The 23,656-nt window shown below is 32.7% G+C and overlaps 2 protein-coding genes and 1 pseudogene across 2 annotated transcripts; 1 reads left to right on the forward strand and 2 right to left on the reverse strand.

Moving 5' to 3' along the window:
- Nucleotides 1-1,429: 1,429 nt before the first annotated feature.
- RECA3 (RECA homolog 3) lies at nucleotides 1,430-7,288 on the reverse strand. Its single transcript, XM_088114995.1, has 8 exons — nucleotides 7,081-7,288; nucleotides 6,307-6,367; nucleotides 5,901-6,118; nucleotides 4,818-4,905; nucleotides 3,403-3,575; nucleotides 2,559-2,705; nucleotides 2,315-2,449; nucleotides 1,430-2,096 (listed from the first exon to the last, which is right to left on the reverse strand). The coding sequence occupies exons 1-8, from the start codon at nucleotides 7,153-7,155 to the stop codon at nucleotides 1,818-1,820; spliced, it is 1,176 nt and encodes a 391-aa protein (XP_087971121.1). The 5' UTR covers nucleotides 7,156-7,288; the 3' UTR covers nucleotides 1,430-1,817.
- A 2,640-nt stretch (nucleotides 7,289-9,928) lies between these two features.
- On the forward strand, nucleotides 9,929-16,378 carry LOC124846861 (Transmembrane proteins 14C). The gene is made up of 6 exons (XM_088091487.1): nucleotides 9,929-10,143; nucleotides 11,324-11,564; nucleotides 15,143-15,310; nucleotides 15,440-15,486; nucleotides 15,570-15,610; nucleotides 16,067-16,378. Exons 1-6 carry the CDS (start codon nucleotides 10,027-10,029, stop codon nucleotides 16,155-16,157), a joined length of 705 nt encoding a protein of 234 aa, XP_087947613.1. The 5' UTR covers nucleotides 9,929-10,026; the 3' UTR covers nucleotides 16,158-16,378.
- A 2,247-nt stretch (nucleotides 16,379-18,625) lies between these two features.
- On the reverse strand, nucleotides 18,626-19,339 carry LOC148197931 (bZIP transcription factor 53 pseudogene; annotated as a pseudogene).
- Nucleotides 19,340-23,656: the final 4,317 nt, after the last annotated feature.

The following is a 23,656-nucleotide window of genomic DNA, read 5'->3' on the forward strand; positions in this document are numbered from 1 at the left end:
CAAAACTAATGGTTAACTACCTTAATGATTACACTTAATCATGACAGTAATCCTTATGATTAAATAGAGTTAATTAACTAATACTATGTTAATCATATATGAAATGTCCAATTAGTTAGGAAGATATGTGAAATACTTACAATCTTTATATACACTTCAAAGTGACAACAACTGAAAAAAAAAGTTACAATCATCCCATGCACCTGAAAGTGATAACAAAAATATTACGTGTAGAAAAAATTATAGCCATCATATATGCTTGAAAATGACATGGGAAAGAAATTACAACTCCTAATAGTATCTTTCCAACCTTTTCACATCCAACCTTTGAGATTATAAGAGATTATTAATAGTCTAAATTACAAATAATATTACTTTTTAATTTATTCTTCATATTGAGTATTTTTTTTAATTTTCCTTTAAATTTATTTATTTCTTTAAATTATTTTTATTTATTTCTTCTTTTAAATTCAATCACTCTCACACACATACATTATTATTCATGTAACTCCCTTACTATTCAAATCCTTCCCTAAATAAGTTAATAAGTGTTTAAAGGTTTTTTTAACTGTCTTTTCTGACTTTATTGAAATGTGTGGAAGATAAGTAAATGTGGAAAATTAATCCTATAAAATATCATTTAGTGAAATTTGTTTATTATTTTTTTTATTTCAGAGGTACATATAAGAAACAGAGAATGACTAATCTCAATAAAAATATAAGAGTGTTATGGTTGTTCTAAGAAGGAAGGAACTCAAAAAATAACCAAAAAAAGAGAGGAGAGAATTCACAAAACAGAATGGAATTCTTTATTGATTGGATTAAAATGTATAAAGAAAATTTTCTTACAAAAATAAATGAATGTATTATAAATATATAGTTATATAAATATAAATATATAACAATTAATGGCTCGGGACTTGCCTGCCACTTCTAAGGCTAGTATATTAGTCTAGATATATGATCTGCATATAAGAGGTTGTCTCGGATTTTAAACGATAGTATCCCATTTAAATAAAATTTTATTTGAAGGAACATAATTCCTTCTTTGGTATCTTATGGGAAATTTCTCATAATTTCGAAGAAACTACAAGTCCCATTTTTTTAATTTCGAAGAAACTACAAGTCCCATTTTTTTAAAATGACTTTGTAATTATGGAGATTTAGCTTAGGATGGTTGGTGCATGAATTTGAGGTAACACTTCTTTCAGGATCTCTCATTCTGTTGCTAACTTTGAATCTTTAATTGCTCTCCCATTCTATTAGTTGATGCATTGTGAATATTTCTTTACAAATTTTGGAACAATTTTTGTAAACGCATACCAACTGGTCGAAGAAATATCGAACTGTTTTATGATAATGATTGTTATTAGTTTTTTTTTTCATCAATAAGTGTTCTCACTAGAATCACTCTGATAAGGCCATCTGATTTGAGAAAAATAGTGTGCTATTGAGGAATCTATAGATAATTTAAGAGGATGAACAAGAAATGAAGACAGTTCATTTACAATGTAGTTCCATAGTTTGCATGTTTCTTTGACTAATGAATATAACCAATTCTCCCTATAAATACACAAAGGAAGTTGCCAAATGGTTTGAAAGAGCAATCAAATTTCTCATTTGGTAGTGTAATTTTACAATGTGCTAGATCCGAGAGGGTCGCATTCAGGTTACTTCAAATGCCCCCAGCTCATCTACACAATGGTTGATACTGGAATCACACAGAAGGCAATGTTAATTGCCTACAGAAAGTTAGCCCTGATGCCAATGAAAGAGATTTGCCCTAGGAAATCCATGCTGGGCAAATTCAAATGGTTTTAAAAATAAAGTCTTCTCATATCCTTAACCAACTTGTCACAAATGGCATCATTTTGAGCCAAAAACAGTTCAGCCGCTTCTCTACTATCAAAAATCCCCCCCTCAATAATGTAGCTTCCCTCATCTTTCACAATGATTCCATGTTCACAGGCCAAATCTAAGACCTCTGACTCATGGCAAAAGCCTCTTCCAAACTTGATACCCAGTTCCGCCCTTTTAGTTGCTGCTGGTGCTAGTTTATTTTTCACCACTTGCGCACAGATCAGAACACCCTCTACCTGAAGCACCAGATATCAAAATAGAAGAATGAAAACAAGACAAGAGAGGGTTTTGGGAAAGAATGTGATAAATTGGGCAACTTTCCATGTTACTAAATAGAAAAAACATACAAAAGTCACGTGCTGAAGGTGGTAGGAGTGGGAATGAGAAGTCTTCCTCAAAAGAATAACACAAACTACCGAGTTGGTCATAGTTTGAACAGTATTTAAGAACTAACCTTATCCTCAATTTTGATCAATCTTATTCTTGAAAGTCTCAAACGAACGGCTGCATAGAATCTCAAAGCATTTCCACCACAAGTGACTTCTTCCACAGATCCATGTTCCTTGACGGATTTTGAACTCAATCTAATCTGTAAATGAAGATAATGCTGAATGATATATCTGATGGTTTGGTATATCTTACAAATTGACTTTTCAAACTACAAGGCGCAAAAACGTTCAAGTGAATAAGGCTTCAACCTGATTAATGAAAATAATGAGAGTTTGAGAGTGAGATAATGAATAGTGAATTTTCCGCAGTGCTTGAGTCATCATTCGTGATTGATAATCTCGTTTAGGACTAACTCCTAATTGATCAAGTTCGCATTTGGGGATGAGGGCAGCAACCTGGAGTGACAAAATTATCTTATATGCATTTGAGTAAAACAAAAGATGAAATAATAACACTATTGTAACTGAATATTTTACAGTACTCATAGGCCCTTTTAGTGACTTTCATATTTCATGTATTTCATTTGTTTCATTATGTTCGAAGAATTAGGAGTATAGTTTTAGTATAAATGTGATTGAGGGCATTTTGTATTTTAGATCACATCAACTGTAGATTATTCATTGGCTTATTCCCTCTTTTCCTTCTTCTCTACCTAAATCCTACAATTTCAACAAAAATGATTGAAAGAAAATATAAAAGAATAGGTGGATCCACATAGCTAGTCTAAATTATTGGATGAAGGTTGGTTACTGCTGTAACTGGGAGCAAGACACTCATGAAAGATTTAGTGCAAACGAATTTCACAAAAATGTAGTTTTGCTAAGCTAATAATGAGAATGCCTAATTTACATTTGAAGAGAATTTTATTCTTCTTTTCTAAAATAATGCAGATTCTTTTTCTCTGTTTTTACCAGGGGGAAAGATAGAGAAAAAAGAGGAGAAAAGAGAACAAAAATGTAGACTTTAAGGCAAGTTCAACATGAGTTGTAAGAATGAGAACCGGTAACGATTAAAAGCAATCTAAATCCACCCTACTGGAACAAATCCTCTTGCAATGTAATAGGTATTATAGACAAAAATACAGTAACTTACACTATCAATCACAATCACATCTACAGCTCCACTTTTTGTTAGTGTATCAACCATGCTTAACAAATTTTCAGCACAATCAGGATGTGATACGAGAAGGTTTTCAGTATTTACACCTATTGATTCCACAAGTGAGAAGTCCAGAGCATTTTCTACATCAAGATATGCACAATATCCTGCCAACAGAATAAATGGAAGGTATCAAATTGACAGGACACAATAAGTTAAAAAGAACGATCCAACAAAAATAGGGAACAAGTGAAGAGTATAATTCTTGCATGCTTCTCAATTGACAAGAAATAATACAAATTTGAGTCAATATTTCGGTTGAAACAAGTAAAAGAAAATCAGTTCTAGAGACATATAGCTTAGTGCATTTCATGAATGTTCACACTCCACCATTGCTATGCTGAGCTAATTCAATTAAGTATAAAAGCTTAGATCATCACCAAGAAACTAATCCACTCCCAAATGAAGTAACGACTTCCAGCTGCCCCCAATACATGTTTCATATTTTGTAAATTTTTCTTGCATGGTTTACCTCTTAATTATTTGCTTAGTTTGAAATTAAAAAAAGATTATTCTTTTCTATGCTTCACTTGAGGGTGCATGAAATGATATGATGTCAACTATAGAAAAACATAATTGATGACAGTTTACAACTTGCGAGCCCATAAGGAAGTTTCTGTACAGTGACAGAGAGCCATTAACCTCCATATTTTTCCACTTGAAGGAAACATAAATGTTGCAAATACATGATTGAAGAATTTACTGACTTTGAAACTTAATGTAGCCTTATAGGAAGTGTATATATATGCTTTGATGAATATTTGACCTCTAAAGCATCATTATTTTATCCCCCTACATTTTTTTAATCTGTTCACTTAGGAATGCGTATTAAGAATTGCAATCAATACTCTCATTTATATTAATTTCTTTTGATTTCCTATTTTCTCATTTATAACAAGCGTGTAAAGTATTTAAGAATTAAGTTAGGATACGGGCATGATTTAGAAGAAAAAGAAACCTCCTATGAACATCTTAATAAAGTGAACTTTAATTCTAACTCATTGTCACAATATGATGTATAAGATGAAATTTGCATCTATTTATATATATCATAATTTGATCATATATCTAGTCGATATAGATTCTTTAACACAACAAATAAAAAATCGGAGGGAGTAGAGTACAAACAAAATAATTTTCCATAGCAAGTTCCAAAAGTTCACAACTACTCCATGGACAAGAACTGGTCATAATTCCTACCTCTATTAACAACATCAATAGTACTCCTAAGAAACTCAAATAGAAAATCTCCATGAACAGACTGTTTTTCTCCGATAATATTATATTACTAATTGAGAACTTATTAGATACTCGAAGAAGGTCTAACAAGCTCAAATGCTGATAAGTACCTCCAAGTTTTTGAGCTTCTTTAATAATTTGAAGAGCAAGTGTAGTCTTCCCAGCTGCTTCCCGTCCATAAATTTCCACAATTCTACCCTAAAATGGTGAAATGCAATTACGTTCAAAATTCAAAAATATAATGGAAAAAGAATCTTACACTAGAAGTAAGAATCGTCATTTCCAGCCAAGCCAGTAAAGTGCCCATCTGTAATGAGTTGATCAACCAAAAACCATACTAATATACTATTGATAGCTAGATATTTCAAATTAAAAGGAATAAGAAAGAAAGTATATTTCAAAAATAGAGAAAGGCTGCTATAGGTAAATAACTAAATGTTGAATCTTTACGCAGCTAAGAAATTCTGAAAGTGAATAATGCTTATACTATCATTATCAGGCTTAAAGAAAAATTCCCTTTGGCTGAAAAAGGTATAAATGCTGAATCTTAACGGCTGTCTCAAGAGCAGGAAGCTGAGTCGAAAGAGGGGAAAATAAAACCCTTTCAGGAGCTACTCTAAAATAATCATTACAGCTCCGTTTGCAGAATCAAAGCTCTTATAAACATAAACTTTCTAACTTCAGTAGAAAACACCGCCGTATAGGATACATAATATAAAAGGAGTCTCTCTAAGTGTATCATAAATACTAAACAACAGAAAGAGAAACCATTCTAAGCTTTTACATTTGCAGATTAATAATGAAACATTATTAAGTGAGAAAGGGAAATAGGATGAGGAATATGACCCCAAGATTCCTTCCTTGTCTGAAATCTGAATATAACGATATACACTTAAATATCAATATTCAACACTTCTAGGAGCTAAATTAAATATTGCAAAGAATTTTTTTCAGGCTCTGGTTTCATGTTAAAATTGACTAGTAAATTCAGGGCATTTGAGGCCATCTAAATATCAGAGTAAAAGTATATATATGTTTCAGTGCTACTGCTACACAAATTTCACTGGGTCATCCATCCACCAGAAAACTATGAGCACATAATACATATCGCATCTTATGGATGTAAAACACATTTTTCTTCCACCAAACAATTGTCAAAACTTTAAAGAGGAACTGCACAAATCCTGTTTTACCTTTGGCAATCCTCCTATTCCCAGGGCTAGGTCAAGCTTCAAGGAGCCTGTAGATATCACATGAGCACGGCGTACACCAAAAAATTTCTGCAGAGACAACATTGATTCCTTGCTAAACTCACTAGCAAGCTGTGATACAGCCATGCAAAGTGCATTGGCTCTCTCTTCTGCTTTGACATCATCACGAGTCACATCACATTCTAAATCTGAAGCTTCAGCTGAAATGCTTCAAATTTTATTATTAACACATCATTTAAGATAATTCTATTCTCAAAGATGAAACCATACTTCTATTCATACATATATACATACTCAAAAAGAAACAGATGCCCACAGAAAAAAGCAAACAAGAGTTAATGCCAAATAAACACACACAGGGACATTAGAGATAACATGGAACTAATACCTGTGGAAGAAAGCGAGCAGGTATTGATGCCAATTCTTGTCATCATTTGTCTACCTCCATTCTAGGTGGAAAAAAAAGGTATAACTTGTCACGAAAGGAGATGAAAATGGTTTAGACAGTGATCATTTGGGGGGGAAAGAAAAAGCATACGAACATATACACAGTCTAGAGAGACAGAAAGGAAAATGAAATGCCAAAACTCATTAACATTTTGAAAGAACCCCAAATAAAAAACTCACTAAGGACAAGTTTCGATAAACTTCAAGGAAATAAACTCCTCCCATAAGCTAAAAAGCTCATGTATAAATTAAAACACGACAGAACTTCCATAAATTAGTTCATGTATAATCTAATTATAGTTCATCAAAGATATTAACTAATGTATAAATTTAGTTCAAACTTATTTTATTTTTCTTTCTCACTTTCTTCTCCAGTTAAGTGCTTATACAAAAATTTATCCTATCAGAAACTGAACCGATAACAATTCTATGAATTAATAACATTAGAAGCACCCAGCTCGATGGAACTATCAAACCAAATCCACAAATCCGTTGCATAGAGCATAACTACACTTCAAATTCCCCTTCTAATTGAACATGGTAAGTTACAAGAAAACTAAAAACTTTAATAGACGAGACTTGTCCCTATCATATTCAATAAGCACACGTTTATGTTCAGTCCATGTGTAAGTTGTTGCAACAAAATATGTGAGTGAGAGGTTTCGGAAAAGGAAAATAAAAACAACGATAATGAAAGTATATAGAGAGAGAGGACCTGAGAGAAGGAGGAGAGGAGAGAAGATGAAAGTAAAGGGGTGGCGAAAACACGGAGACGAGGCAAAAGAGACATTTTGATGAGACAACGGAGGCGCGCGGTGCCACTCGCTGAGACAGCACAACATGAAACTAGCTGTTGCTCATGATGTTCTTCGATCCCAGCTTAGCTATGAAAGAAAAAAACAACGCAAGGGTTTTTGGCGCTCAAGTTAGCTAAAATTAAGAGATATAGAATAAAACAACTAAAACTTCATCTATTTTCTTTTTCCAATACATTTTCATCTGAAATTTTATACAGAAATATAGAAAAATAAAATAATAAACAAAATATATATATAAAAAAATTCTTAGATAAAACTTATATGAATTTCTGGTTTTTTCCTTTCGTCAGAATTGGAACATGTTACATTACAACGTAACATAGTGTTTCAACAGGAAAAAAAAATAGTGAGATGAAACTAATTTTACTGTGATAAACTAAGACAATTATTTGGTTACTTTCAATTTTAGACTAATATTCTTAAAACGAGTATAAAAAAAATTAAAAACAAGTGACTTGTTTATTGGAATTATAATTTTATATTTGAATAAACGGCGTAAACATTATAATTAAACTTGCCACTTTTATTATGTTTATTTATACCAACTAAGTGTTTAAGCTAAAAAAAATTAAAAATATGTAATTATAAATTTTGTCATTCAATTTTCTATTTTTAATTTCTCAATATTAAAATACGAAAACATAAAAAAAAAATAGTCACGTATTGTCATTTAAACTATTGTAACATCCCAATAACTCACGCTGGATAATTCATAATTTATATATTGTAACCTTACATTTACGGTAATATCCCGTAATCTCACACTTATAAATTCATAGTTAATATATGTCTACACATGTTTTAAACTCAAATTTCAACTATAAACTCATAAATATAATTCGAATTCTTCCAACTTATTCTTCTGTCTCTCTCTTCATTGGCACTGGATCAGACGACATTCCTTCATCTGCTCCCGTATAACGAATTATACGATCATCGCACATACCCAAACAAAACAAACACAAACAAGTAGGGTGAGCTAACATGCAACCAATCATTTATAAAACATGTATAATTACCTTGATATAAACATCATATAATAATTATGTTCGACACCCTCATACCACAATTCCTATTAGACACTCGTCTCACAATACCCAATAGACACCACAATACCCAATAGACACTCATCCGGATGATACGTTGATGAGCGGTCACGGGAGGTTATGCACTTGTAATGACTTCTACTTCTTTTTACAAATACACTTTCAAAATACTTCATACCATTCACAAGGTTAATCCCCTCACTATGTCCAAAACCGGCACATAGACCAGGACCTCCTGCTCCTCTCACCACATAATTCATCCCTCTCTACTTGAGACTAGATGATTATTAGAGTATCAGGATAACCTCCAACTACGGGACCCTCAACATCAACATATACACAAATACCATAATATTACTGAATCTCTCCACGAGACTCATGCCATACTCATTTTCCTCAACTCACATTATACCCCTACAAAATCTCCCCATAATACTCATAACATGTTCAGATGCATAAATTCAAATGCAATATAATAAAATACAATCATCGCATAAATCACACAAACTCAATATATTGCATAATAATTTAACAGTACTCAATCTGTTCAATAGGATTTAAGTTAAAAACTTGTCGAGTAGACTTCCAGGAAAGAGAGGTGCGTCACAATGGACAACTTAAGTACCAAGTCTTTTCTTAGCCAAAGTGTTCCTCAACTAGTTTTTAACAAATTTCTTATTTACAGATTCAAAACAACAGCATATAATATTAACACTGAATTTCAATATAGATTAACATACAGTAAGCATTAACAGTATTCACACAGCAGAATTTCAATATATGAATAGTAATAAAACAATACTAAATCATAATATAAAAGCATAGAACTATTAAATCATAATATAAAAACATAGAAAGGTTAGCTCCCCTACCTCTATTCCAGACGCCTCTTGCTCTGAATTTATTTCTCCGAAACCTTTCAGAACCTCTACCCTTCTTGCAACTAAAAATTTCTCTCTAACTTTCTCTCACTTGATTTCTCTTCTCTTGGTGCAAAATACCCTTCCCTCCCATGGCTATTTATAGTAAAAAAAATTTACTATTCATTAATATTTTAATATTATTTATTATTTTAATATTATTTAAAAATAATATTTCAATCCTTTTCTCACAAATCTGATCCTAATTTCTACCTACTACTTTCTTCCATGCTAAGGAATCCAAATGCTGAAAATTTATTTTTACTATTCACTTTTTACTATTTACTATTTACTTTTTACTATTCAATTAAAAAAAAATTTACTAAATAAGTTTACCAAAAATTTGAACCTTTCCTTCTAAAATTACTATAATTTTATATCCAAAATTTACATTTTTCCATCCATTAAAATTATTATTACTAATAAAATACTAAAATTTACTACTATAAATATATATATATATATATATATATATATATATAGATTTTTTTTTTATGGGTCTTACAACTATCATATAAGAGGTATTATATAAAGAGTAATTCTTATTTGGTCTACATATTTCTTTTTTCAATTTTATTCTTAAATATTTGTTTTAAGTATTTTTTTTTAATTTAACTGTTTTAATTTTATTTGGCTTTTTTTAAATTTAATTGTTTATTAATAACTGTTTATTAATATTTAATTGTTTATTCAGAATAACTGTTTATTAATATTTTACTTCCAATATGTTTCGGTAAACCAAAAAGTTATTTTGGTATCTAAATTTATAGAGCCAAAGGCTCATGGGTAGGTGGCGGATCGTTGACTGGTCTATTTTTCACTCTCTTTTCCATAAAATCTTGTTTGTGTTCTGCACCGAACCAACTCGAAGGCAGTGATGAATGCAAACATGGCCGCGGCTACCACGATTTCTCAGCTCGGATGCTTCTCCGCCGTCCACCGTAGCATACACCTCCGCAGCCGCTCGCTTCTATTTCCTTCTCCTCGCTCCAAGGTCTTTCTCCTCTTTCTCATTTCCAAATAGTTTATTGCCACCGTCACTGTAACTTGGTAGGGTTCGTGGTAAGAAAAATTGCATGCATCAGGCTCGCGAATGTACTAGGTATTGTGTAGATCTAAAGCGCCGCTTGCTAAATCACACGTTACCAAGGGAAGTTTGAAGTAGCTGTCGTTGCAAAAAATTAAAGGAACTCTAACGTCGACGACTTAGAGTCCAGAGTGACGTTGTCTTAGAATCGCAATTTTAGGTTCTTATTATGGATTGACTAACTTTTAATGCCTGTTTGAACTAATTGGTTTCTCTTAGGGAAAAAAATGTTATCGTGTTTTGTTTGCGGCTTCTCGGTGGTTGTTTTAATGATTACTTCTTAACCAGTCTTTTTCTAACATGATTTAGTGTTGAATATGGTGCTTTCTGTTCATACATTTGGTTTTCTGATTTTGTTGGTTTCAGTCACAGGAATTTTTTAATTTGTATTACTTACAAACTAGATTACTAGAAGAAGAGAAGAAGCATTAACATAAATCCATTATATTTTGGAATTCGGTAGAAAAAAGAAAGCAGTATGTTGTTATCATAAGCAATATATTTTTAATCACCGTAAATTTTGGAAATTTTGTGACGAGTTTCTTTCACATTATGTGGTTTTTATTATTTTTTTAATATGGATGTATGACAGTTATAACTCTGTGTATCCCATTCCATCATATCTATCATTCGCGTTCCTCTTGTGACTTGTTTCCTTTTGGGGTATCACTCAGCCCTTCTATGCCTTGCTTCCCTTCTACTATTGACTTTGTTGCTGCAATGCACACATAATCTACATCTTTCAGATTTGGCGCCCATTACTACATATATATGCTTGTATTGGTTTATGTAATTGTAGTGAGAATACCCAAATTAAAAGGCACATAGCAGAGTACTGGGAGTCAATATGATCAAGTATTCAAGTTGGCCTTGTTGATGATTTGATAGATTGGCACGTTTCTCCTTATTTAGGGAAAGTCATATTAAGTCTATGTGCTTGCGCATATCTTTACTTTGATATTGCAACCGTAGTGCTAGACAATATGGACAGGCTTAAATAACTGCATAAATAATATTTTTGTTAAATAAAAGTTTTCTAGAGCAATTATTTGACATTGATACTGAACTAGAAGCATATCTCATTTAGTTATCAGTTGTTATGAGTCTGGAGAGGCATGACACAGATACTGCTGGGACTGATACCAAAAATACACTGAGTTATGCAGCTGATGTGTCAAAGCTACATGTTGAAGAAAAGCAGAACTCGTATTCAACAGAAGACGACCATGATACTGAAAAAACAGGGGTTGGACAGGAAATACAAGGAAGTGTTGATCAACCGAAAAAGACTGCTAAAATCCATGACTTCTGTTTAGGCATTCCCTTTGGTAAGTGTTTCCTTGTGTAGATTATTTGCACTTTAGATAAGTTATATGATGCATTTCCCATACTCTGCTTGTTTGGAGGGAAATGGAGGGGTAGAGATTATTAGTTTTTTTTTTTTTTTTTTAATTTTATCCTATTTGATTCAGAAACTTAGTGAAATGGGAGAGCTAAAATCCCTCTCTGCCTACCTTCAATATTGGGGAGGGGGATGTTTGGAGGAGAGGGAAGCTAAATTATAGTTTTTGGACTGTGTAGAATGAATTATCTCAATTTATTTACTTCTCATCTCCACCATTACTGTTTATTAGGGTCTGACAGTATTTTTCTCTCCCCCTCCCTTGCAAACAAAATAAGGTGATCATTCCCTCCCCTCCCTTACTTTGAACAAAATACATTATTAGTGTGGGTGACGGTGTTTGGTTTAATTGCTCTTTTATCCCCTTTAATTGTCAATCTAATCAGAAAGAGAAAAAAGTGACTCCTTTGTTGTTGACAAGTCTGGCATACACTGTTTATTTTTATTCCCTGAAAATTTCTCAGTAGTTGATAGCACCGTGTCTACGGCAAAAATCAGGAGCAATTTCTGACCTTTGCGTGACACGAACACTGGTGCAGCATGTGCTTATTATTATGCAGCAGGTGCAGCTGCTTTTTGCCGCGAGATTGCCATTCTGTTTTCTTTGTATTTTTTAATCCTTTTTATTTCTTAAGCCATTTCAATTAAATTCCCTTATAAATTGATCAGTTACATTTTCCTATTGTAAAGGTTAACAAAAATGCCCCTTGTAATGTTTCTTTTTTCCTCTCTTTTTTTCTGAAGTGTAACACTTTTGAGTCTCCCCTATTAAGTCCCCCTTTTGTACGATAATGTGTGAACGTGAAGACTTTTGTTCCCTTTTTTCAATATTCATGGGTGTGATATAATATTTTTAAATATGCATATTGTTTTCCAAACTACGCAATAGAGGCCATCCTGCCATTTGAGATCCCAACTATAGTGTTTTGCAGGGGTCACAGTTCCATGCTGCTATCAAAGATTAACTACTTAGGTTGAATTTGATGGAAGATGTTAGATTATCCTGTTTATTAGGTCTGATCTAGGTAAGTTGAAATTAAAGCTCGTTCAAAGGAGATAGAAAACGATTATACCTTCTGTTCATGTTTCAGAGACTGTAGTACACTAGGTGAAAGATATTTGAATATAGTGAATTGATTTATGTTAGGACATCACTCAGAATGATTGTCTGGGAAGCTCTGAACAGTGCCTATGTCAACTAACTATTGGCTTCTCATCATTGCTAAGCTCACTTCATCAATGAGCTAAAGCAGCTCAAGTTGGTTTCCAAATCCCTATTTAAGACTTGGTTTGACCATCTGAATCAGGATGATGAGAGAGCTCATTTAACTAATGCCCCTCAACTTAAACAATTCTTTCTAAGAATAGCTAATGAAAAAGGAATCAGTCTCTAACCACCGATTTTTTAATACTGTTTAGCGTTACTGCATATCTTTAGAATAACTCAGTGACTGTCTTGTCCATACCAGGAGGCTTAAGCAACCAAAAAAGAGCTATATTGTAACTAAATTCCTATTGTTACGTATCCGAGTCGGAGACGTATTAAACACGATCACAATAGGTAAAAAAGACAATGAACGAATGATAATGGACGAATGAATCTCTTTTATTGATGGTAATATCTGAATGAACAAAAGTAAACAATAATTGGGAGCATAACCTCCTTCAATTACTTGGGAGCATAACCTCCCTCACAGGACGCATAGTCGCCTGTCAACCAAACTCAATAATCAAAAGCATCCTTTCACCCTAGCATTTAGGCTTTATTTATATTAAATATTTCCCTAGAATACAATCCTATTTACTATAATTAACTTATACAGAATAATAGAATATAATTCTATTTACTATAATTAACTTATACTGAATAATAGAATATAATTATATTTACTATAATTAACTTATACTAAATAATGGAATATAACTATAATTACTATAATTAACTTGTACTTAATAATTCCTCGGGATATAGCTCTAATTACTTTAATTATCTTGTAGTGAATATTTTCCTTGAATGTGACTCTCCTTTACTATTATTAGTTCCCACCCATCCTAACTACTACTACTACAGTTAGGATGGTCACTCTTCAACCGTTTGGCCTGATCGATCCTCGACTTCCACCATTCGGCCTGATCGCTCCCCGCCTTCCTTCATTCGGCCTGGTCGCTCCCCATCTTCCACCGTTCGGTCAGGTCGCTCCCCGCCTTCCTCTGTTCGGCCTGGTTGCTCCCCGTCTTCCACCGTTTGGCCAGATCGCTCCCCGTCTTCCACCGTTCGATGCCCTTCTCCTTCTCTCCTATACCTTCTCTCATATACCTTCCAACCCCTCACATCACTCTGTTGGGATACCGTTCGGCCTTTATGGTTAATACCGTTCAGTCTCACTCTCCTCCTGCCATTCTTCTTCTCATATACTTTCCAAACCTTATTATTACCCCCTACCATATACCGTAACACCTATCATCAACACAAAGAGGTTGTATAATCCTCTAATATTATGTAAACCCAAGAAATCTGTGTCTACTGAAATGTGGTTAGGAATCTCGAGTCTATTAGAGTCCAGCACGTGTAGCCTCATAATTGTTCTTTTCACAGACATTACAGGACCTCACAAAGTCCTGGACATCTCCCTGGCCAACCCAAAAGAGATAGCAGTAGAACAGGTTTGACTTTCCCTGTCCTCTCTCCAACCAAGGTCAGTCATTTTCTTCTAGAATTATCAATTTAAACTGTTTATTAGGACAGGTAAGTAGATGGTGGAATTTCTCACCACAATGAAAGCAAATGCCTTTTTTCACTGAATGAACTCAAGGTAAAAGAGATGATGAAACCGTTTTCTCTTCAGTTTATGCTCTCCAGTGTTGGCATACCAGTCACAAGGATAAAGCAAAAAGAGAGAGACGAGCTAAGATTAGGGAGAAAAATTGGAAGTACTGTACTACATAAGAGCTTGGGAAGAAAACCAGAGCTTAAGGCTCCTTCAGAGATTGTATCTCTGCCACAAAATTAGAAGTCTCCGATCAACCCTACATGCCCGCAGCTTCTTTCAAGTTTTAACTAACTGGTCATATCTCAACAGTGTCAATCCAACTATTTCCAGCTCAACTCACGCCTGCTAACTAACTTGCTTCTTGATGTCCGTTCTTCTCTTGTATACTTTCTATCTAGACCCTTGTTCCATCTCTTCTATTGTTCACCAACCGATACTTGTTACTCATCTGAACCTTGGGTCCAAAAATTGACCTCCATATAGGCTTTATGAAGTTCAGTATTACCTAGATTATGACTTATTAAACTTTTTGCACCTACCTGGCAGTTTAAACGGAACGCTATTCTGAACTGGATATATTATTTGTGGTTGATTTCTTTGTGACCCGTGGCATAAAAAATATAGAAGTGTGGTACATTATTTCAGTACTAAAAGAAAACATATATCGTACTCTATTAGGAAATCATTTCTTCCCCTTAAAGATGTTATATCCCATCTTTATCTTTTGTTTTAGGTGGTTTTGTTTTAACTGGAGGAATTGTTGGGTTCCTTTTTTCACGGAGTCCTGCAACACTGAGCAGTGGTGTGCTCTTTGGTGGTGCTTTACTGTTCCTCAGTACCCTTAGCTTGAAGGTCTGGAGGCAAGGAAAATCGAGCTTACCATTTATTCTAGGACAAGCAGGTATGTGATTTAAGCAGTATTAATATAGTGATGGTCTTGGAAGAAAAAGAAAGAAGCTAAAAAGGCTGCAGCCCGATCTTATTTGGATAATAGTTATATACTCTCTTGACTTGTTTCGGTATTTTGCAGCATTGTCAGGGATTCTTATCTGGAAGAACTTCCAGAGTTACTCATTGGTAGTACATCTATTTTTGTAAAACTGTTCTTATGTTGTGTCTCATTTAATTGCTATACTTATTTGCTTTGCTGGATGATGCAGGCAAAGAAAATATTTCCAACTGGTTTTAGTGCTATTATAAGGTATCTCAATCCATTGCTTTTTATCCTAGTTAGTTAAGTTAAATATGTTTTTTCGTTTTCAAACTATTTTCAAAAATGGTGTTCTGTCCCTAAATTAAATTTATATACTTATTTCATCCTTTCATTTTATAAAAGTCATGTAAATTATCTTCTTCGGCAAACGATGAAGATAATATTATAGTTTATTGTGGAACTTCATTTGTTTCACCACGTGCTGTTTGTTAAGAGGATGTTTTACATTATTTGCAGAGACAAAATAGTATATAATTTAGTTTAAGTACGAAATTCATTAACTTAGAATAATTTGAAATGAAAGTCATATTTAACCCTATTTAATTATATACTTTCTATTAGAGATTGATAACTGTTTTTTTTTTTTGCCCCTTGGGTGTTAGACATTCTCAATTTCGATCTGATTCATTTATGCTTCGAGATTTATTTTTATTTTTTTTGCAGTTCTGCAATGCTCTGCTTTTATTTCTATGTGCTTATCTCTGGAGGAAATCCCCCACCTAAGAAATTGAAGCCCTCTTCCAGCACTGCATGATGAGATAGTCAAGATTATACTAGCTTATAAAATATGGAGATATAATATCTTATTTTTCTGTGAATTGAAAATAAGGCTGTAAGCTAATTTGGCCTTGTTGCTTTCGAAAATAGGTCAGCCAAGAGGCACAACTGTGATTATTGCATTAGATTCGTAGGGCTTTTGTGGAGTATACACTAATAATATGAAATTTGATGGTAAAGATCATTTGTTTGTGACAACTACGTAGTTTCGATACTTTGCCTACAGGGCACGTAGACTGAATAAATATCCTGTAATTATTAATTTTGGTATGATTAAAAATGAATCTCGTGCTTTCTGCCCAATGTGTTTGGGATTAAAAGAAATTATTGAACATAACTCGAGGCCAAAATTTATGCTCAGTAGAAATACTTGCAAGCTTAAATATGTCTTACTTTCGTGCTAAACCAAAGCGTTGTCTTTTATTATTGTTACTGCGAATATGTTTTTTACGTTTCCTTGTTTCTTAAGGTGTGCTGGGAAATGAAAGATGTGAAGACCTAAACTTAGTCAAAACTTAAAAGTAAAAAGAAAAAAAAACTGTACCAATCTCCTTATGTTTTCGATTCGTGGTTTATTTCAAAAATTATTTTACATTGATATTGTAATGACCATAGGAACTGTGATTGAGTTAACTGGACACAAACTATTCAATACAAAAGGAGTACTGTCACCCGACAACCACTGCCATCAATGCAATTATTCGTAAAAGACATAAATGGAACAAAATAAAAGAATTACATACTTAAGCAAACAAAAGATGCAGAAAAAAGAGAGCATATCATTTGGTAAGTTTTATGATATTATATTTCCTACTTAATCATAATCTTTCATTTATGCAAATTCATTTTACTAATTAAACTATAATGTTTTATTCGGTTGAATTTCACCGACCATTCAAAATTCTCAATTTAAATTGTTTGAATTGAATTTAGTTGCCAAACTTGTAAAAGGAATTATTAACATTTAATATGTATTATATAAAGATTAATGAAAACTATAATGACTTAAGACTATCTAATAATTTTTTAAATATTTGTACATTTATTTGAGGGCGACAGGGTAGGGTTGTTTGGAGAAATATTAGATTTTAAATTAGGATAAAATAATTAATAATGCCTAATTACGTGTTTGTTTCATAAAGATTTACTTGAATCATGAACAAATGGTAGTCTAAGAACACCTAATAAATTCCCGATCATATGACATTAAAGTATGATGTTTTAATGTTTGTAATAAGAATCAAACAAATGAATGGTCAACAATATTGAAGTTTAAAACCAAAGAAATGCAATGGTAAAGGATTTCCAAGTCACGATATTGTACCACCAAAGTCCCTATTCGGGAGCATATTATCTTTCATTGTTGGCACCACTTTTGTCATCTTTCGTAACTCTATTGTCTCCTTTTCAATAAAAGTATTTTTTAATACAATGCAGCTACCAATTGACATCTTTGTCACATTGAATATCAAAATTTTAGGGTATAAATCTGATTTAACAAGTATTAGATGGAAAATGAAAGCACCAATGTTATAGTTATGATCCCTTTCGAGCAAGGATCAATCCTAGGGTTTTGGAACGAGAAAAGGAATTTGCAAGAAATAAAATACTCAATTCCATTCATGCCCCTTTACTAGACAACAATGCACTTATAGAGTATTGTTCTTTGACTAACTATGCCCATCTTAAAAGTTTCTTCTTATTGGAAAAGAGAAAAGGTGTTCAGAACAGGAAAAGGAATCTAAGAATTGAAAGAAAATTCGAGTTGGCGACTAAGCGTAATCACTCATGCAGCTTCACTTTTTTAGTCTCTTTTCGACTTAGTTCCATGACCTTAGGAACCTCACTTGGCCCACTTGTATTATGAGGCTGTTAATATATAATAAAAAAAATTTAAGTTATAATTGTTTTAATTTATTTTATTATAGATATTAATCAATCAATTGAAATTTTTTAAAATATTTATTTGCTTAAATGTGTTTTTAATATATGTATAGAAAAAAATTGAAATTTTAAATTAAAAAATTAATAAAAAATAGTTGACGGACTATTGTTGGCTCGTCCTTTAAGCTTTGTTCTCTTGAGATGATTTGAAGGAGAGTGATTGAATGAATTTAAGGGTAAATTTTTTGTTGTTTGTTTGAATGGATTTAAATGTAATTGAGAGTGGATTTGGTGTACGATTTGACTGATGTGACAGATAAATTTTTTTTTAATTGATAGAAATTGAAGATTACCAAAATGTTCCTAGTTATTAATGTAATATAAAATGATAATTGTTAACGTTATATTTAATTGTAAAAGAGATTATAAAGAGTAAAAAAAATTAATATTAATTATTAAAACTAATTTTAATATTGTACAAAAAAGGAAAAAGAAAAATTAATTTTTAAGATGAAAATAAATTGTATTTATTATTATTATATGTTTAGTATAATATGTTTACTATGCACCAAAGAGTGTTTCGGTTGCATGGAGGAATATGTTCGGCGACGCCATCATAGGGTGGGGGATCTGCCAAGGATTGAAGAGAATGTTTGAAATCTGCAGGATCTAGACGGAGAGGTCGCCGACGTTTTCGGCGATCTCGAGAATTGAATTCAAAAATCGCAAACGATTGGCAAGTTCCATTGTTTGAGCGTTAAGGATGTCGTTGGCGGCTTCCATCTCAACGTACGCGGTCCTTCGCCTTTATGCTATGCACCACATGTATGTTCTCGTTTTTCCAATCAGCTCGCTTCCTCGGTTAGGTTTTCCAGTTGCTTCTGCTTCCACATCCACGATCTCCTCACCGATTTGCGGTTCGACTCCATCCGCTTCCTCTTCCTCTCGTCTACGGCCGGATCTCCTCCCTCTGACGATGTTCAAAGGGCATTCACACCCTTCCTTAATTTTAAGGAAAACATGTTGGAACTGAACATGTTGGAACCAAAACATGTTGGAACCGAATCCTTCCTCTCCGGAACCTAATACCAAGTCCAGTTGTATGTCTTCATTGCACCGAAACCGGTTCCAAGGCCACCGAAACCGAACTTCTTCTACGAGTGAACCTCTGCTGGAACCGAATCCACACAGCTTCTTCCTCTCTTCTTCATCTTCCTTCACGCTGAACTCGCCCACTCCCTCCTCTTCTTTATCTTCAACGTCTCTCATCTTCATCTTCAACCTCCATTCTCCTTCCTCTCCTGCAAAACAAAGAACAAAACTCCACGAACAAAACACTCACCTGTGATAAAAGGGTGATGGCATTTTACAAAAAGATTGAGGGTAGAAAAGATATTTGACAGTAAATCAGCTTAAATCTTCACAAAACAGTGAGATATGAAAAATTCCTATATCTCGCAAATCTTCACAAATCATTCGTCGCTCATCCCTTCATGTGAACATGTTTTTAATCGCAAGTGAGCACATGCTTAATGGGACGGATAAAGATTTTCAACATGTTTTGTAAATACGGGTCAATTTGTTCAAATTTGTGTTTTATATATTAAAATTTTGACAATAAACCTCAATATATTTATACAATAATTATATGTCAAATTTGATTGATTTGATTTCTAATTGATTATACAATTGTATCAAATATGCCACACAAAATATACAAGTTAGTTTTCTTGATAAAATCAACTTAAAATAATAAAGTTCAAAAAGATAAAACCAATGGACACAAATTTTATACTCCTCCAATGGAGTTACATTCTTATAGTTAAAACAACTTTAGTTTGACTTTTCACTAGTTCAAGATATTACAATATTTTTACAATTGAGTATTTGAAAGAGAAATACAACCAACACAAGTTTCTTGATTCACACAAGAAACCACCATAACACAACAAGAACCTCTCTTATAGACCTCGACTCATACCAAGAACACCACACAAACACAACGAAGTCACAAGAAAGATCAAACTTCAAGATTGACTCTGCCTAGCCAATCAAGAGCCTTCTTCAACTCACCAACAAAGAGAAAATCATAACTCCAATATTACAAAGTGATTCACAAACACAACAACACCGAATTTCTCTAAGAGAATAAGACTTTCAATTTTCCAAAAGTGTCTTCGTCCATTCACAAATCTATACTCATCTCACAGAAAAAGAAAGGCTATATAGTAATGTAAACTGACATATTAAATTGATTAAAAAAATTATCCATTGATTGATTTGCTAGTCTTTCATTCTCGTATCTCTTTACCAATAAAAAACATACTAAAGTTTGTTAACTCATACATTCTCATTTTATAGTTGTTATACAATGCACAAAATATAGATCAGTGTAAAAAAGAGGAGAAAAACTTCCTAAGGCAAGCCATGGTGAGAATCCTAACATCCCATTCCAGATCTCTTTATATACCTTCAACAAATTCTACATATGAACAATCTTAAGAATGCATTAGATAAAAAGGGTTGGAATTGATGTCTCTAATATTGTATTTAAGATCACATTTTACAAAATAGCCATATGCAACAACAACAGTGACATATATAGTACCTAATTTGGATCTAAATTTTTTAGATAACCAACCTTTAAAACTTCTATTTCATATAGATTTACGGATGTTGAAATGAAACCTTGTCCTATAATGACACATGATACATTAGTTTCGATTCCAAAGAGGTAAGTAAATTTTAAATCTATACTAAGGCACAAACACTTATAGTAAAGAGAGGTAAGGGATGATAACTAACTAGCCTTTCTATGATGCTTCTCACTCCCCTTTTGCAAAAACGGGTTTTAATTTCTGTGTTGGTGTTTCATCGAATAATATAAAGCACAAGTAATACACCCACCAAATCTTGATTTAGCTTAGACAACAAGAGTTTGTATCTTCACAATTTTTTTTTTCAGCAAATACTATAAAATTCAAATTACCTGGTAATTCTTCTTAAAAAGGTATCAACAATGGTATTACTACCTTTACTATTTTGAAGCTTTTTTTATATCGACGCTAAGACCTTAAAAAGAAATTATGTCACTACATGTGATATGTAAGACGCCTAAAGTTGGGTAGATTAATATTGATAGGGCTAAGTAAGTGTTTGAGTCATACTTCTTATGGTAAATTTTTAGAAGAAGTCAAAGTGATTATAAATAAGCTATAGCCTTCTTATAAGTTTGAACTCAAAATTCCTATATGAGCAATGGATTTGGTGGTGAAACATATTAAAAGAAATTGCTAAATCTATAAATAATTATATATTCTTTTTTAACAGTAGATCTGCTCACTATACGTGAGCCATACATTATCTGGATATAAATACGTAGACTAAGCTTGTGATGTTGGTTTATGGTATGATGCCACCTGGGCAATGAAAGAAGTTCTTAGAAGTATTTTTATAAGGAATTATTCTGCATTTTTGAACGCACATTCAGCAGGATATAACATGGAAAAAGGTTTGGATGAACAGCAACTTAATGATGTAAACAGATGCAATTCAAAGATCATGATGATCACTGTTTGGGTGGATGTTGTCGATCAATTGTGGGGTGTGGAGGCATTATCTAATTGCGACCATGTGAAAAGCAAAAAGAATAGTAAATATCAGGTGTGATTATATATTCTGGATGCCAATTATAGGTCACCTAGTTCCCAAGAACATGATTACCAAAACAATCACAACCTTCAATGGTGGTGAGAATATATATATAGAGAGAGAGAACAACATTGTCTGTAGTGGATGTATTGTGAAAATATGTAGGGTTTGATGAGATATGACACAACTATATATGTATGTATATGCGTAACCCATGTTGTTGACTTGGAGATGGTGAAAGAAAATATGATTATAGGGATCCCACTAAGAGTGGCAAAAGAGACAATCCGGCCGTTTAAGTCCGGTTTTATATTGGCTCGCTAAAACCGTGTCAGGTTAGGTTGGACTGTTGATTGAGAATGGATTAAATTTTATAATTTGGTTCGATCTAGTGTTAGATTGTGAAACTGGGCAGATTGGTCTATCTATTTTTTTTTTTCATTTAAAGTCTAATATTATATTAAACCGAGATAAAAAATTTATTTTTTATATTATAGGATTAGACTCGACCGACATGACTGCATGTTAAGTCGAATGGATCGAACAGTCGGGTTACGTATAAGAACTTCATAGTCGTTCGATCACGACAGCAGTTAGACAGAGTTAAGACATAATCAATACAGTAATACTATTGATGAGGGATTAAGCCCAGTATTAACAACCATGTAAATTAGTTGATCAGATTTTTGTAAACTCTATAAATAGAGATTTAATTTCGAAGTAATGTTTATTGTCAAATTACTTTAGACTTTCAGATTAAAATTATAACTTGAACGTCGAAGTATCTATCTCTCAACTCGATCGGTCACCCAAAATGGAGAGAAAAGCATACATTCGTCCACACAGAAGAAAAATTGAACAGCAGTCATTCTCGTCACAGTTCGGTAGAAACATTTTTTATGTGAAAACAAATTGATTACATGTTATTGATCTGATTTCGAACTTAAAAGAGTTGTTGTTTGAACTCTTTCTTGACAGAAGTGTATCAGATTACTTTCAAAATTGTGGTAATACGAAGTATCGCAACACATATTTCAATTTTTTTTAATAAAATCGGACTGACGGACCGATTCGATTCACTTGTAGGATTGGCCTGACAAGCTACCTTAAACCAATTTGATTCTAATTCCTGAAATAAAAATGTTGTTTCAATTCGTTTTCCTTTTTTACTAGATTAGCTTGTCGACTTGGCTTCTTTTGCATACCACTCCGAGCGTGAACTATCACCTCCTGGACAGTAGATGTATTAGCACAGTGAATCTGTGTTTTTCAATGAAAATAGGATCCATGGGAGATGGACCACGTTCTTATTGGGGCTTCCTTTTAGTATGTACACTTAATGATGATAAATGCCTCATCACTTTTATTATATAGTACTCCCTCCAATTTTACTCAACTTTTCATTAGTTTTGATATGGATTAACAACAATATATTTACATGGTATGTTGAAAATAATTTCATTATATGACTGTACTTTCTCTGCATATTCATCATTAGAAAATAATTGATTCATCAATACGATGGAAATAACATAAATATTATTTTATATTAGAGGAATTAATGCACAGTTCTAATGCCATAAGATTTAAAACAAGTCACATTTTTCTTGAAAGAAATTATTGTGTGATAAACTTGGAAATATTGATATTGGTAAATACTAGACTTTGAGTGATTTCATTCTCTTCTTCCAGTTATTATTCTAGAGGTTTAGTTTTTTTTTTTAGTTTTCTTGAGGGAAGTTTGTTTTATTTGACCACGAGTTTAGTTTAATTCATATATTTTTGTTTTATTTTTTAATAAATTATTTCATGCAATGATATACGATTATTAAACTTTGATGTGTCAATATAATTAACTTATCATCATTCATAGAATTTTTATAAAAACAAACTTAAATATTATTTTATTAAAACTGATAATCATTAAAAAAATGGTATTTT

Source organism: Vigna umbellata, chromosome 5 (genome assembly GCF_029865625.1).
Source record: "Vigna umbellata cultivar VRB3 chromosome 5, Vumbellata_1.0, whole genome shotgun sequence".
In the NCBI taxonomy this organism is placed as follows: domain Eukaryota; kingdom Viridiplantae; phylum Streptophyta; class Magnoliopsida; order Fabales; family Fabaceae; genus Vigna; species Vigna umbellata.

Bases quoted from the DNA above. Each gene is read 5' to 3' on its own strand.
- LOC124846861 (XM_088091487.1), top strand. From the start codon at position 10,027: ATGAATGCAAACATGGCCGCGGCTACCACGATTTCTCAGCTCGGATGC. The intron at 10,144-11,323 runs GTCTTTCTCCTC...TATCTCATTTAG, and splicing joins TTCCTTCTCCTCGCTCCAAG to TTATCAGTTGTTATGAGTCT. The intron at 15,611-16,066 runs GTATCTCAATCC...TTTTTTTTGCAG, and splicing joins GGTTTTAGTGCTATTATAAG to TTCTGCAATGCTCTGCTTTT.
- RECA3 (XM_088114995.1), bottom strand. From the start codon at position 7,155: ATGTCTCTTTTGCCTCGTCTCCGTGTTTTCGCCACCCCTTTACTTTCA. The intron at 4,906-5,900 runs GTAAAACAGGAT...TCACCATTTTAG, and splicing joins GAATAGGAGGATTGCCAAAG to GGTAGAATTGTGGAAATTTA. The intron at 3,576-4,817 runs GTACTTATCAGC...TTCTGTTGGCAG, and splicing joins AGAAGCTCAAAAACTTGGAG to GATATTGTGCATATCTTGAT.